The sequence below is a fragment of the Triturus cristatus genome, chromosome 5_1 (assembly GCF_964204655.1).
Source record: "Triturus cristatus chromosome 5_1, aTriCri1.1, whole genome shotgun sequence".
Taxonomy (NCBI): Eukaryota; Metazoa; Chordata; class Amphibia; order Caudata; family Salamandridae; genus Triturus; species Triturus cristatus.
The window spans coordinates 420,548,469-420,564,666 of NC_140587.1; the positions used below are offsets into that span (position 1 = coordinate 420,548,469).

Genomic DNA, 16,198 nt, shown 5'->3' on the forward strand with positions numbered 1-16,198 from the left:
TTTGTTGATGGTCAAGGGTCGCAAAGTACAGCTGTGCAGTGGCTCAAAGTAAATATGAGAAATGAGAGGACCATATTGAGATAACCATTGGGGAATCGCAAAAGGGTAGAACAAATGTTGCAAACCTTTCACAAAATGAGTCAGAACTGGCGAAATGAACAGGGAGGGTTGATCCGGCAACCGCAGGAAAACCAAAATGACTGAAAGGTTACCCTTAACAATGCCCAGGGAAAGGCATTGCAAGGATAAAGATAAAACAAACAAAAACACCTCCGACAGTGGTGCAGAAAGGGGGTCCACATAACTTGAGGAACACCAAGAAAAAAGCTATCCCAACAACAGGCGTATAGTCTTAGTGGAGGGAAGCCTGGCTGCCAAGATGACATCACAGACCTCAGGAGAAAGATTGAAAACCCTCAGCTGTCGCCGTTTAATCTCCATTCAGGGCCAATGCGAATCACCTGTAGCTGTAGCAGATCTGGAGAACAGAGTCCTTAGATTTCCACTTCCTCTAGATGCGCAGACAGACCTAGGGTGAATAGGTCCATCACTGCTGTGGCCACTGTTGGTGGTATGCAAAAGAGTTTCTCTTGAACCAGGTTCTCTGTTAATGACCATCATAGCCAATCTTTTGCTGTTCCTGGAGGGATTCTGATGATATCTGGCAGATGTCTCCCATTTTAAAACGTACTCAGAGGTACCACTGGAAAGCCCACATATGCCATCCGTTGTGTCTCACCAGAAGGATGCAGAAAGTCAGAAGACCTAGCAGGCAAAGAATCCGAAAGACTGGAACACAAGCTCCCTCCCAAAACCTCAGTTTATATTCCTAGCTGTCCCAGATCGTCTGGGGAAAAAAAGGCAAACCTCATTGAGATGCTGTTTTCAGTACTGCCCCTATGAACAGGAGATACTCGGAGAGCTCTAGGTGCGATATTAGGCAGGTTGATGGATAAGCTCAAGTCAAACAGCAGTGATGCTGTTTTTTGCAGGTTGTCTGACACTAGCTGTGGCAAACTCACCTTGAGTCACCATCACTGAGGCATAAGCACACTGAAATCTCCAACCTCTGCATATGGCCACAACCACTGCCATCACCTTGGTAAGGAGCCAAGGTGCAGCCGTAAGACCAAATAGGAGAACCATGAACTGGTAGTGTGTGGAAGTTACCATAAATCACAAGTACCTCTTGTGTGACTGCAGGATTGGCATGAGAAAATACGCATCTTGCAAGTCGATGAACACCGTCCAATCTTCTGCTACAAGCACCAAAAGTACCTGAATGAGGGACAGCATCTTGAACTTATCCTTGTGAAGGAAAAAGTTCAAGAGAGTTAGGTCTAGGATCCGATACAGACCGCTGTCCTTTGTGGGAACAAGGATGCACCTGAATACCCTAGCGACTGATAAGCTGCACTTTACAATTCCACATAGCATAACCAGGATGGCATGGCGCCGAAGCACCACACTGATACCTACTGCCCTGCCCAAGCAGTCAGTGGTGGCCGACCCAGAGGGGATGACTTACCTTGCTGTGTCCTGACCATCTTGAATGATCTGTGTATGGTTGATGCAGTATTAATCAGGGGCTCTCGTCAAGATCTCACTGACTTTATCCCATAAAGCATGCAAGTATTGTTAGAGGAAACAGCTGGTATTAACCGAGGGTATGGCGATGCTGGCTAAGGAAAACATCCTCTTCCCGAATACCTCCGTGTGTTTTGATTCCCTATCAGGAGGTGTAGCAGGGAATGAGTGAGGATTTAATCTACTCGTGAATGCCTCGACCACCAAACTTTCATGTATAGGGAGATGCATGAGGACAGGGCAGCTAATCACCTGTGAGGGTATCTAGGCACTGAAGATCCTGCTGCGGAGTCCTTTCCTGAATTCCAGCAGAGAGGGAGAGAGCCATAGGTGGAGAGGGAGGTTGTTCTAGGATCTGGCCAGCAGAAAGGAGAAGGAACGACCTCCGCTGTAGCTTCGGCATATCCTAGGGTTGTGAGTGAGGTGAAGGGAGGCGGAGCGCAGGTTTCTGGTGGGTTGATGGAAACAGAATGTGTAATGTCTTAGGTAGTGGCAGTGTTCTATGAGAGTCAGAATAAGGATGGGTGGACTGCGCCAAAGGCTGTGGAGGGTGTGATTTCAGTCAATGTTGTGTTAGGTTTGTCTTGGAATCTGATAAAACAATGGGTTCTTCTTCCGGTGTCGACGTAGCAGGGACTGGCGTGGATCATGGTGCTGAATTTGAAGTTGGATCGGGGCAGACCCTGCAGTGGAGTCAAAAGGCACAGACTGAATTGAGGACAGATTCATCAACGGTAGTCCAACTGAGCCCTCCTCGGATCCTTCGGGTCCAAAGGCATGGCAGAAGTACAGCGACACTGATGGACCTGGGAATTGTGTTGCACTGGGATGTGCTATGGAATGGTTTATTCGGTAGGAGACCAGAACCTGGAGGCAAACTGAAGTCCTTGAGACGTCTCTGAATGAGAATGGTGCTACGAGGGAGAGATTCAACTTCTTCTGCTTTTTTTCCTGACTTGGACTTACTTGATGACTTAGAGAGTGAAAAGGACATTTTTTAGGAGCTGCCTTGAGAATGGAAACGGTTCCGTATCCTTAACTTTGACTGGGACTAGCCTCTAATTGCCTATCAATGGTATTCAGCGCTATAGAGCTTGGCAGTCCCAGATCGCTATGAAATTCATTCAGGCGCAGTCCCCTCAGGATTTGGAGTCGTACAAAGATCCTAGGCACCAGAGACATATCTCGAGGGGGTCTGTCACAGATATCTGCTTCTGACAGTCCCTACAAGGGTTAAATTCTGTAGTGTTCTGATGTGACAAGTTCCCTTGCACACTGTAGGAAACAGTCCTAAAAAGATTTGTCAAAAGACGAGAAAACATTGAGGAAACGAGCTCCATATAGGATCTGACATCAAAGATCAAGAGTGGTGTATATATATTTGTGGCTTTAGAGTCACTTTCAGGGCAGGACACGAGGCCACCTACAGGTGTGCGGAAGAAATGCTGAGAAAATTCTCAATATGCAGTCGCCAGGGGAGCTTCATCAGATTAGGATGCTGGTTGGGCTGGGAGGATTGGCACCGGCAAAAAGGAAGTCCTTTGGAGTATTCTAAAAACTGTCAGTACTGCCTCCGAAACTCATGAGTAGGGCATGCAAGAACCCAAAGTGGACACTTTCTCATTCTAGGGCAGACTCTGCCTTGTCACTAAAATGAAGGAAACCATCAAATGGGATATCTATTAAGACCTCCCTGAAAAGCCCTCCCTAAGAGTCAACCGTTTCCAGCCCGACAAGGACTCTACCTTGATGTGTCTCGGCCATCCGTGAACACCTCCACAAAATTATCCTATCAAAGACCTATCAGCCGGACTTCTGGCTGAAAATACTTTTTCCCCATTTGCTTTCAGCTTTTTTGACTCCCTGTCAGGGGTTGCAATGAGAAAGACCCCCAGATTTTGGTTCTCTGCTTGATGATGCCTGCACTACTAGAGTCTCTGGAAAAGATGGATGGAGGGGAAGTCTGAGTCATCTGGTGCCAGTCTGTAACATCTTGCAATCATCTGTTTACTGTTGGGGCAGACGTAGGTTTGCAGCACGCTACTTAAATGGGATCAAATAGAGTATTACTAAACATAGCAAATGCTTCAGTTGCTGTCAAAGCAGTTTGGAGAATCTCAGTAAGGATAATCGCCCTGCTTTCACTCTTGAAACTGGCAAATTAAGGGGCTGATTACGATGCAGTAGGAAATGGCTCTGACCCTCAGTCGGAGCCGTTCCTACAGCATCGTAATCAGCAGTTTGGATTAATTTCCGACCAACCCATTTGGATGGAGTCGGTTGGAAATGAATCCAAACTGGATTTCCAAGTGGCTTTCGGCGGGCTCGGAGAGCCCGTCTGCCATTCAGAAAGCCTCCTGTAATCCCAAGGCGGCTCTTTCCGCCCGAGGGATTACAATGTGGGATTCTGACAGCCTTTCTGTGCTGGCCTTTCCGACAAAGAAAGGCTGTTGAAAGTCGGCTTTGGGGGCCCCCAGCAGGGACCCCATGGGTGCAAGGCCACTAGATAGCACCTATGGTGCCCCCCTGTTGATCCCTGCACCCCGTGGCATGCACCTTGAGGTGCCAGCCACAGGGTGCAGGGATGAACTGCACCCCTTCTCTTTACAGTGAGAGCATGCATTTCGGTCGGAATGCACGCTCCAATTGTAAAGAATAGGAGTGCGAACGAACAGTGTTCGGTCGCATCCTAATTGCTGGGTTGGGACCGCCAACAGGAGGTCGGTCGGTCCCAGCATCGAACCTATGTCAGACGGACTCAGGTCCGTCCGACATCGAAATTGGGCCCTAGGTATCTGGGTATGCTGGCCCATAGGTTCCCTCCATATCCATATTAAGTGACATCGCTGGCGTTTTGAAGTGCCAGATAACCAGCAATATCTGAATCAGCATGAGGAATCAAATTGGTTGTCTCATGGCTGTCACCATCGTTAAGAAGGGCGACTGGATCGTGTCTGAGTTTGAACCAAACATATCTTCCATCGATATTTCTTTTGTGGAGAAGGACCAGACTGGGCACTCTTCTGTATCTGGCCTCTTCTGCAAGGCATTTTGACTCCATCCTAGACTGCAACAGGACAGGCTTAGACTGTAGACATGTACTCTGGGATCAGCACTGGTCGCGTTGTAATTTGCACCCAGGGTGGAGAAGGAGACTCTGGCACAGAATGTAGTACTGGAGCGATTCCAGATGGCACTGCAAGGTCTCTGTATGGCACGACATTGGGGCAGACTGTAGCTGAGAGAAATTCAATTTGCATAATCTCCTTCTGAAGCCCAAACGATTCCATGAGGCCGACAGAAGCACCAGACAGAGCCGCGGTGTTCCAGACCAATGCCATTAAGGAATACAGGGACTGTGCTGGAAAATCTAGCAATAGAGTTGAGGCTGGTGCAGCATTTGGGTTTGGGACTGGAGTCAGTCAATCGATCCGGTGTTATGTCGGCAAGTTCTGGCTCGGAGGGGGGCTCCACTGGGGGGCAGAGAATGCGGAGCTGACCTACCGGGACTGACGCTTGGGAGAAGAGTCTTTATGTGTCTTTTTCTTCTTGTGCTTCCTCTTCTTATCCTTCGAATAGTTTACTGAAATGGAAGAATGCAACCTCAACTCTGAACTGGAGTACGAACAGCGCCAAACCCAGGGGTTATCTCACAGACACGCCGTGAATAATATTGCCTTCCACTACTTGATTGCCTTGATGTGGATTAGGCTGCTCCTGTTAAACAACTTGAATTTGTGCTTTAAGCCTAGATGCTAAGGCAGACCTCGTGAGGGTCTCAGATGAACATCTGTATATGACAAGAGCAAAGGAGCTTTAACCCTGACTTTCTAGGGAGTGACAACCATAATGCACAGCACAGTGTTTTTGGAGAAAGAAATGTTTAGAAAAATCTTTGAAAATTAGAAAAATCCTCCGTAAGCAGCTCCAAATCTGCAGTTTAGGGTGCAGAAAAAAAAGGAATTGTTGTCGGGCGCTGGCTGGAGTTATGTGGCTCCAGTGACGTCATAAATGCGTAAAATCTGATGCTGAGAAAGAGCCAGCACCTCTTATCTGCAGGGAAGAGCTATTACAATTTTTTGATCCAGTATGGCACCTGGGGATATTAAAAGAGTGTAGAATCTGCAGGTATACGTAGCCATATTCCAGGAGAAAGCCAAGAGAAAGCAGTGTTGGTCCGGTGTGGTAAAATAAGTGTGGCAAAAGCTCCAGGCCCACACAGCCAGCAGAGGCTACACGAAGAGAGTGAAACATGTAGAGGTTGCAGGGACAGGGCCACTTCAAAGATATTACTACCTAGGAAAAATTGCCTTTTCACATTCTTCTTTCCTGGCACAGAGGTAAACTGTAATGCTGCTGCCCTGGGAGTCATTCTGGCAGCATCCCCCAGACCTACAGGTGATAGGAGAGGGAGTGGAAACAGGGAGCCATGGATGGAATGTCTAATTCATCACTTGGCACATGCTTCTTTACTACTAAGATGTAGCATGTTATTGTGCCATAACGAGGCAGATAGGTTTAGAAAATGGACGAACTCCTGCTGAAAGAGCATCCAAGCAAAGTGTGGAGCGCCGAACGTCAAAGTGGTTTATCAGCATTAAATGTTTAATCTGCTATTTGGAGCCTGAGTTAAAAACTCAAATACAACTGGTGGCTACGGGAGGTAAAGTTGAACACTGAATGCTGGGACCCAAACACCACTAAGGCAACAATGACAAACACCAAAGAGAAACAAGCTTTGCCAAACGAAAGAGCACCAGACATCTTTCTCATATACAATCATGTCTGGCAGACAACTAAAACTATTCCAAGTCAGCCCCCCTCATCCTAACCGCAGCTCCCTAGGAATGCCCGTCTCATCCAAAATGAAAATAATGTTCATACTCCTTGCCCGCCGTAGGTAATATGGTCAGGAAGTGGGAAACTTCAATTCTGAAATAAATTATACTTTGCACAAACAAAAAAAACATTCCGATTGAAATCCGGATTTAAGCTTAACAAATAGGGGCAGATTACAAACAACTATTCACATTTCAGTGGGTGGCAATGGTAAACAGAATGCGGAACAGAAAGAGGTTGAGAGGAAATATATTCACAAGACAAAATGAACATTACGGTTTCAATGTTTACGTTTTATGAAGGGCGTTTCCTCAGCTCGCGGCGCAACTAAGTTCGAGCATCGGCTTCACTGCAATGTTGCAATTCTGCATAATGGATGTAAGGTATTATAGCCAGTAGCCCTATGACTTGGCGGCATATGTGCCATCTGTATGCTTTAAAGTTTTATGTGCAAATCAATAAAAAGATTGACAAGCATTGGCATAGCCAATAGGCCTCGCCTTTGGGACCTTATAAGTATTTAGTTATGCAGTACAATATCCTTGGTGCAACAACATCAACTGTTGCATGGCTAAACACTTATAAGGTCCCAAAGGCGAGACCTATTGGCTATGCCAATGCTTGGTATGATTCTTTTGACCTTTTGCGAGAGTTAGAGCTATTGGCATTGTAAATGACAATGCCTTTAGCCATGTTTTTTGGTTTAGAGTCGAGTGGATGCATGTGGTGTGGAGTGGAATTATGTGGGTAGTACTGGAATTGTTAGTTGTGGAATTGTGTGATGTGGAATTGTGTGTTGGACAGTGTAGTTGAATTATGTGTCATGGTGAATAGATAGGGGTGAGAGCTTCACAGAATAGACAGAAAGGAAGATAGAGAGGGATAAGTAGTTTGTGCAGGAAGTGGTGAATGAACTCCGGACAGAGGGGCAGAAGGAGTGAGTGAGAAAGAGAGAAAGAAGGGGAGAGCAGGTGACAGACGTATAAAGAGGGTGCGCTTGTGTACGCAAGAGAAACCCCAAATAAGAGGAGGAGAGCGTGGGTTTGAGAGACGGAAATGTTGAAAAGGTACGGGAAAGAAACTTTGTTCGAAAACCTGAAGTTAATGATATGAGAGAGGTGGGAACAGTGCATGCGAGAGTGAGAGAGAGGGGTGAGAGAGAGTACGAGAGCGAGAGATAGAGATAGAGGAACAAGTGGGAGGGGCACCCAAAGGCGGGTGGGGGAGTCAAGAGCTGTACCAGTGCACAGCATGAGGAGGTAAAGAAAGGTAGTATGTGTAAGCAGATAGTATAAATGCAAAAACAAGAGTTGATGGACATAATGCAGAACAATGTCATACATTCACCCCAGTACAGAGATCTGGGCCTAAATCCATTGTTTATTTGCTCACCATGCCGTTCCAGTTTGAATGGTGAGCAAAAAAAACGATGGAGGGAGGACCTGGCTTGGCAGTTCGGTCTGGACTGTTCCCATGAGGCAGAGGGTCAAGACTGATTTGCATATGGCTCGGTCCAAACTGGGGTGGCGTAGTGGGCAAAAGAACAATGGATTTAACCCAGATCTTTTGTCTGGGGGAGAATGTTTGCATTGTCAGCATTCCGTCCATCATTTGTTAAAGCAGATAGTATAGACAGAGAGTGTGAGGGAGGGATGAGAGGGGGCAGTGGGGTCAGGAGATGAGAGGGGCAGTGTGAGTGTGAGGGAGAGATAAGAGGGGTAGTGGGAGAGAGATGAGGGGGGAGTGGAAGGGAGATATGGGGGGAGTGGGAGGGAGAGGCGTAGTGGGAATGTGAGGGAGAGATAAGAGGGGGAGTGGGAGGGAGAGATGAGAGGGGGAGTGGGAGGGAGAGATGAGAGGGGTAGTGGGAGGGAGAGATGAGAGGGGTAGTGGGAGGGAGAGATGAGGGGGGAGTGGGAGGGAGAGATGAGAGGGGTAGTGGGAGTGTGAGGGAGAGATAAGCGGGGTAGTCGGAGGGAGAGATGAGGGGGGAGTGGGAGGGAGAGATGGGGAAGTGGGAGGGAGAGGAGTAGTGTGAGGCAGAGATAAGAGGGGTAGTGGGAGGGAGAGATGGAGGGAAGTGGGAGGGAGAGATGAGAGGGGTAGTGGGAGGGAGAGATGAGGGGGGAGTGGCAGGGAGAGGGGGAGTGTGAGGGAGAGAAGAGGGGTAGTGGGAGGGAGAGATGAGGGGTAGTGGGAGGGAGAGGTGGGAGGGAGAGATGAGTGGGAGGGAGAGATGAGTGGGAGGGAGAGATGGGGAAGTGGCAGGGAGAGGGGGAGTGTGAGGGAGAGATAAGAGGGGTAGTGGGAGGGAGAGAAGAGGGGTAGTGGGAGGGAGAAGTGGGAGGAAGAGATGAGTGTGAGGCAGAGATAAGAGGGGTAGTGGGAGGGAGAGATGGGGATTGGGAGGGAGAGATGGGGGGATTGGGAGGGAGAGATGAGAGGGGTATGGGAGTGTGAGGTAGAGATGTTTGGGTTGGTGAAGGTGCGAGGGAGAGATTTATTTTATTGTAAACAAGCAATGACGTTACGAAAGAGAGCTAATATCCTCACCAAATGCACCAAGATGTACCATACTACCACAAATGAATGTGTAATGAAGCCGGTGCTCGTGTAAAGCGCTCCAATAGCTATGGGCCGAAATTGCACTGTATAAAACGCCTACAAAAAGAATGTTACCATGCGTAGTGGAACCGGTGCTCGTGTAAAGCGCTCCACAACACAGTGACTGCATCAGGCACACAGGAAGAATGTGACAGAAACAATGCTACCTGCACCAGCTGCAGGCACACAGAAACAGCTGCAGCACTATCTGCACGGAGTAAACACATAGTGAAACAGCAGCAATGCTAGCGACACCTCGTGTACAATACAAAGTGACTGCTTCAGGCACATAGAAGCAAAGTGACAGCACCAACGCCACCTGCATCAGCTGCAGGCACTGAGATTAAGAGTACTGCCTGTTACAAGCATAGAGTTATACTGTGAGAGTAGCAGCTTTGTCTGAAAAACATATATTCTTCATGAGCTGGTGTCTGGAATGGACCAATGGGGACGCAGAGCTTACATGTCCCTGTCATAGGAATGGTTACCTATCTTCTTTCTTGGGATGGAGGTTTTCCTACATAGTTTTAAAAAAGCAGATTTTAAAACCAATCGTAGAAGGAGGCAGACAGCCTCCAAGTAAAGTTGTGTATTTATGTTCTCTCCAGGTCTGGCAAATACTGCCGGCAAGTGTACTCATAAAGTGACCTTTAAAACCATGTTACATGTGACAAATGCAACATGCCAAGTCTGCATTAAAGTGTAGCATTTCTCACAACGTTTCTGATGGATTTCTTGCAAAGTTATCTTTTAGCCACGAGGTCTGGCCAGTGCACTGTTGGGGGGGATGGGGGCAGGGTGGCGGAGGTGGGCAATTGAGAGGGTGAGATAGCGTTGGGCACTGCACGAGAGATTGGGAAGATGAGATATGGGCAAGCTGACAAAAAAATGTGTAATGGAACCGGTGCTCATGTAAAGCGTTGAGATCCCTTTGTATAAAGCAAAAGAGGAGGGGGGAATTAATACAGAGCGGAAAGAGGTCTCGAACTCGGAGTGGTGGTGGGGGCGGGCAAGTGGGAGGGGTGAGATGGTGTTGGTACGGCACAGGAGATCCGGGAAATCCGCAAGATGACAAAACAAGGAATGCTCGTGAGAGAGAGGGGGAGCAGGAGGTGAGCCCGGGAGTGGTGCGTGCGTGCGCAGTCTGCTCATTTTCAAGCACTGCACTCGTGCTTGTGGCGCGCCCCTGCTCGTTCTCGCGAGGTGGATGTCACCACATGCATAAGTGTGAGCTTGAAAATGAGCAGAGCGACAGCTAAAGGCCCTCCTAAGCAGCGCATGCATGCTGCGTAGGTGAGACCTAATAAAAAAAGTGTGATGGCAGTATTTTTTATCACTGAAAAACCACCGAAGTGGAGAGTGGCTTCCTATACTCTGGATAGGGCTTGGTCTCAAAAGACACATCTATTTTAAAGATGCTGTAGATAAATGCACTGTTTCTTGCACGCTTGATTATTAATCCAGAATGCATTGGTCGTTTGCAATGATTTCATTCTCACAGAGCACAGTGATTAGTGTTCCCTACCAAACATCGAGCAATTAGAGTTAAGGAATCACATCCATTCACTCGACTACACTTAAAACATAACTTAATAACATAGTGCATGACATATCACAATTGAAATAAGCCATGAAAGCTGTTACAGTGTTGAGAATGCGAACTTCGGAAATCTATTTAAATAAAGACGCAAACCTTCCCCACAACAAAAACTGCATTTACGGTTTATGTCAGGTGATTCGTAGGACTGTGCTAAGTGTTCGTTTCTCAAAACCACTGTAAAATGTTATTGAAATCTTTGTAACTTAACAAAGGAGCTAATCTTTATGCTCTCCCCCCACTGGCGTGAAAAGTGAGTGTAATGTCTGTGACAATGTATTTCTCAAAAAATAAACTTGCAGAGAAAAAGTAAGCATATGTTTGTCAATATACATAAAAAACATAAGCAAAGTTACACCTGCAGAAAAAAAGACAGCTTGCTTTCATTTCCCATCCTGGCTGGATTTGGATCGAGGGAAAATTATGTCACAGTGAACTGAAAATAGTCTCGTAATGCACAGAAAACTTCAAAAGGCAGAAGCAGCGATGATGCTCTTACCTGCACACTTGTAGTTTGGATCTACTCCTTTCAGAACAGCGTCAAACAGAGAAACTTCCACCTTTTGCTTCCTGTGGTGACAGCTCACCAGCAAAGAAGGCTGAGACACCACAAGGTACAGAAAGGGCTCCAGCTGCATATCATCAGCCCCTCTGCGCCCCGGCTGCCGCACAATTGTGATACCCAGGGCCTGCCGAGCAGAAGATCTTGTGGTGGCATGAAGGCTTTCCAGGGACAGTAGGCCTGTTATTCTCTTTGTTGATGAAGACCCTGGACTGTTCATGAAATCATCAGCAGTGAGTGTTGCGATGGAAGGTTGTGTGTGCTTGCCATCCACCGCATTGCCCTCGTCTGTTTCTGGTAGGTTCAAAGAGCTTTTATCCAGTTTTAATCCATCCGCCTGGTCCTGTGGTGATTGGGGCTTTGGCATTGCCGTACACGAGTATGACATCAGCGAAACACGACTAGCTGTTATGAAGATGTCAAATGGGATGAAGTTGAGATTTTTCACAATGGATGATTGTTGAGACAGGCGAGCAATGCGATGATGACTGGTGCCACTGTGCTGCTCAATTTGAACAATTCGAATTTTGGCGCTGTCACTGCCAATGCCACTGTCCTGTGCTCCACTATAACGTGAAGAGGTGTCAACAGTTCCTCCATCAGGGCAATCAATCCTTTTCCTTTCTTGACTGAACACCTGTGAAGAAAAGACAGCTATAAAACAATAACCCCAAGCACTGGGGTACTGATAGCAGAAAATGTGGCAAGGACTGTAACAGGGATGCAAACGCAGGTGATTACAACCAATTTCAAATAGAGGCTCAGAAATAAATACACACTAAGAAATGTGATAACATAAAAGGAATATAAAAGAATAAATACCTTCAGGAATCATAGGCTTACGGCTAGAATTAAAAAGAAATTACTAACGTTTTGGTTTTCACAAAAATCTCATAGCATACACTTAAAGTTTCCATATTTGCTCCTAACTATAAACCATTTCCGGGATAAAACAGTTGATCTTCTTATGGCACAAAATCTGTAGCCTTACATTCACGGTCAATTCCCTTTTTATCCCACCTGGAAAACATACTAAAAGGTGGGGATTATTCTTTCTGTAATCCAAGAAAATGTGGAGGGTTCTTCAGTATCTTATTGGAACATTTCCTCCAGCGTTTATCAGCATTAGCTGCAGGTGTGCAAATTCAATGTGAAAAAACATTAGGAAGGTTTGTGACTGCAGACAGTTAGGATTTTATGAGTGTTCACTACATTCTCATTGACCAGAACTCTTGCTTAACCAGCAAGCACTGGATACCACTTACACGAAAAAGATGTAGTGGAACAAAAACGTACAGCCCACGAGCTACATTCCATATTGGTTGCAAACATGACGAGTTAAATTATTATTTTGGCTGAGCCAAATATCAAAATCATGATATCATCTTTATTTACTATGAAGACAAGTTTTATATAAACAGAGTACAACATACATTTGTAATTGCTGAATTTTCAGTGATACAAATAATCAGCATAATAATGGCTATGGAAATCTAAGGAATCAATATATGAATTACCCTGACAGAAAGAAACACGAAAGTAAATGCTTGGTGGCTGATGAATGAAGAACTGTCAGTAAACCGGACAGAAGAAACTGAGTAATACTTTCAGGAAATTTCAATGGTCATTGGACTGCCCAAGGACTGTCTGGGAGGCATTCAAACCAGTGGTAAGGGGCAGAGCTCTTGGGTGTAGTGCATAACTTAAGCAAGGTAGGCGATGCGCAGTATTTGAAACCAAAGCGGACATTTTAAAAACTAGAACAGAAATACAGGTAATCTGCCACTGGAATGCAGCTTTATGAGATAGAAAATGCCAGGTTATAATATTTACAACTGAAAATGAAGGAAGGACAAGAGCACTCTATATGATCAGGTAGACAAATCTGGCAAAATGCCGTACTGGCTCGGTAAAAGAAACAGTCTGAACAGCGTGATGGCTGCCACAAAAAGGTTGGGGAAGCGTCTGCGTCCTGAATCAATGGATATAGCATAGGAATTGATAGATTCCATAAGGATAAGTTACTTACCTGTAACCCTAGTTCTCTTCCAGGGGTATACTCATCAATAGTCAAAAGCACATGAATATTCCTGCCCATGCGAGGGGACCCCGGAAACAATATATACACATATATGTGAAAAACATATATATCTCTCTCTCTCATATTATATATATATATATATATTCCAATCGCAATTGCCCCGCAATTGAAGACACCCACACAACGCTCGATTTTTCCTTGGTTTATTTGGGAGACAGCAGCGGAGTCAGGGAGAATCCCACAGCATGGTAAAGCGCCTTCAGCCTACGCGTTTCGAGAGTTTTCCCTTCATCATGGCACGGCGTTTGGTGGGGAGAATGAAAGCAAGCATGAGTTTCACAGGTGATATAGTTTGTTTGGTCCCGCCTTAGTGGGCGTGTTCTTGCAAAGCACTCTGGTTCGTGTAGTCCAGGGCAGTTTCTAAGATCCAAAATTGGTGCTGTTTCCCATAGTCCCTCTGTAGTTTTCACCCAGTGGGTTGCTGGCGATCCCCTTCTGTTCCCGTTGCTTTAGTGATGCTCCTCGAACAGGCACGTTGTTCCGCATAAGGTGCCCCAGCCTGAGACACACGGACCTGCAAGAAGCAGTGGGGTTGTCTTCGTGACCCTGGCTGGCCACCACATATTCCAATCGCAATTGCCCCGCAATTGAAGACACCCACACAACGCTCGATTTTTCCTTGGTTTATTCGGGAGACAGCAGCGGAGTCAGGGAGAATCCCACAGCATGGTAAAGCGCCTTCAGCCTACGCGTTTCGAGAGTTTTCCCTTCATCATGGCACGGCGTTTGGTGGGGAGAATGAAAGCAAGCATGAGTTTCACAGGTGATATAGTTTGTTTGGTCCCGCCTTAGTGGGCGTGTTCTTGCAAAGCACTCTGGTTCGTGTAGTCCAGGGCAGTTTCTAAGATCCAAAATTGGTGCTGTTTCCCATAGTCCCTCTGTAGTTTTCACCCAGTGGGTTGCTGGCGATCCCCTTCTGTTCCCGTTGCTTTAGTGATGCTCCTCGAACAGGCACGTTGTTCCGCATAAGGTGCCCCAGCCTGAGACACACGGACCTGCAAGAAGCAGTGGGGTTGTCTTCGTGACCCTGGCTGGCCACCACATATTCCAATCGCAATTGCCCCGCAATTGAAGACACCCACACAACGCTCGATTTTTCCTTGGTTTATTCGGGAGACAGCAGCGGAGTCAGGGAGAATCCCACAGCATGGTAAAGCGCCTTCAGCCTACGCGTTTCGAGAGTTTTCCCTTCATCATGGCACGGCGTTTGGTGGGGAGAATGAAAGCAAGCATGAGTTTCACAGGTGATATAGTTTGTTTGGTCCCGCCTTAGTGGGCGTGTTCTTGCAAAGCACTCTGGTTCGTGTAGTCCAGGGCAGTTTCTAAGATCCAAAATTGGTGCTGTTTCCCATAGTCCCTCTGTAGTTTTCACCCAGTGGGTTGCTGGCGATCCCCTTCTGTTCCCGTTGCTTTAGTGATGCTCCTCGAACAGGCACGTTGTTCCGCATAAGGTGCCCCAGCCTGAGACACACGGACCTGCAAGAAGCAGTGGGGTTGTCTTCGTGACCCTGGCTGGCCACCACATATTCCAATCGCAATTGCCCCGCAATTGAAGACACCCACACAACGCTCGATTTTTCCTTGGTTTATTCGGGAGACAGCAGCGGAGTCAGGGAGAATCCCACAGCATGGTAAAGCGCCTTCAGCCTACGCGTTTCGAGAGTTTTCCCTTCATCATGGCACGGCGTTTGGTGGGGAGAATGAAAGCAAGCATGAGTTTCACAGGTGATATAGTTTGTTTGGTCCCGCCTTAGTGGGCGTGTTCTTGCAAAGCACTCTGGTTCGTGTAGTCCAGGGCAGTTTCTAAGATCCAAAATTGGTGCTGTTTCCCATAGTCCCTCTGTAGTTTTCACCCAGTGGGTTGCTGGCGATCCCCTTCTGTTCCCGTTGCTTTAGTGATGCTCCTCGAACAGGCACGTTGTTCCGCATAAGGTGCCCCAGCCTGAGACACACGGACCTGCAAGAAGCAGTGGGGTTGTCTTCGTGACCCTGGCTGGCCACCACATATTCCAATCGCAATTGCCCCGCAATTGAAGACACCCACACAACGCTCGATTTTTCCTTGGTTTATTCGGGAGACAGCAGCGGAGTCAGGGAGAATCCCACAGCATGGTAAAGCGCCTTCAGCCTACGCGTTTCGAGAGTTTTCCCTTCATCATGGCACGGCGTTTGGTGGGGAGAATGAAAGCAAGCATGAGTTTCACAGGTGATATAGTTTGTTTGGTCCCGCCTTAGTGGGCGTGTTCTTGCAAAGCACTCTGGTTCGTGTAGTCCAGGGCAGTTTCTAAGATCCAAAATTGGTGCTGTTTCCCATAGTCCCTCTGTAGTTTTCACCCAGTGGGTTGCTGGCGATCCCCTTCTGTTCCCGTTGCTTTAGTGATGCTCCTCGAACAGGCACGTTGTTCCGCATAAGGTGCCCCAGCCTGAGACACACGGACCTGCAAGAAGCAGTGGGGTTGTCTTCGTGACCCTGGCTGGCCACCACATATTCCAATCGCAATTGCCCCGCAATTGAAGACACCCACACAACGCTCGATTTTTCCTTGGTTTATTCGGGAGACAGCAGCGGAGTCAGGGAGAATCCCACAGCATGGTAAAGCGCCTTCAGCCTACGCGTTTCGAGAGTTTTCCCTTCATCATGGCACGGCGTTTGGTGGGGAGAATGAAAGCAAGCATGAGTTTCACAGGTGATATAGTTTGTTTGGTCCCGCCTTAGTGGGCGTGTTCTTGCAAAGCACTCTGGTTCGTGTAGTCCAGGGCAGTTTCTAAGATCCAAAATTGGTGCTGTTTCCCATAGTCCCTCTGTAGTTTTCACCCAGTGGGTTGCTGGCGATCCCCTTCTGTTCCCGTTGCTTTAGTGATGCTCCTCGAACAGGCACGTTGTTCCGCATAAGGTGCCCCAGCCTGA

At 47.2% G+C, this 16,198-nt stretch overlaps 1 protein-coding gene across 1 annotated transcript in view; it reads right to left on the reverse strand.

Annotated features, from left to right (window-relative positions):
• VPS13B (vacuolar protein sorting 13 homolog B) overlaps positions 1–16,198 on the reverse strand; it is a 2,934,705-nt gene that overhangs the window by 954,649 nt on the left and 1,963,858 nt on the right. Inside the window, exon 34 of the mRNA XM_085605186.1 lies at positions 11,127–11,826. Within this exon, the coding sequence (XP_085461312.1) occupies positions 11,127–11,826 (700 nt within the window). The remainder of the gene's footprint in view (positions 1–11,126; positions 11,827–16,198) is intronic.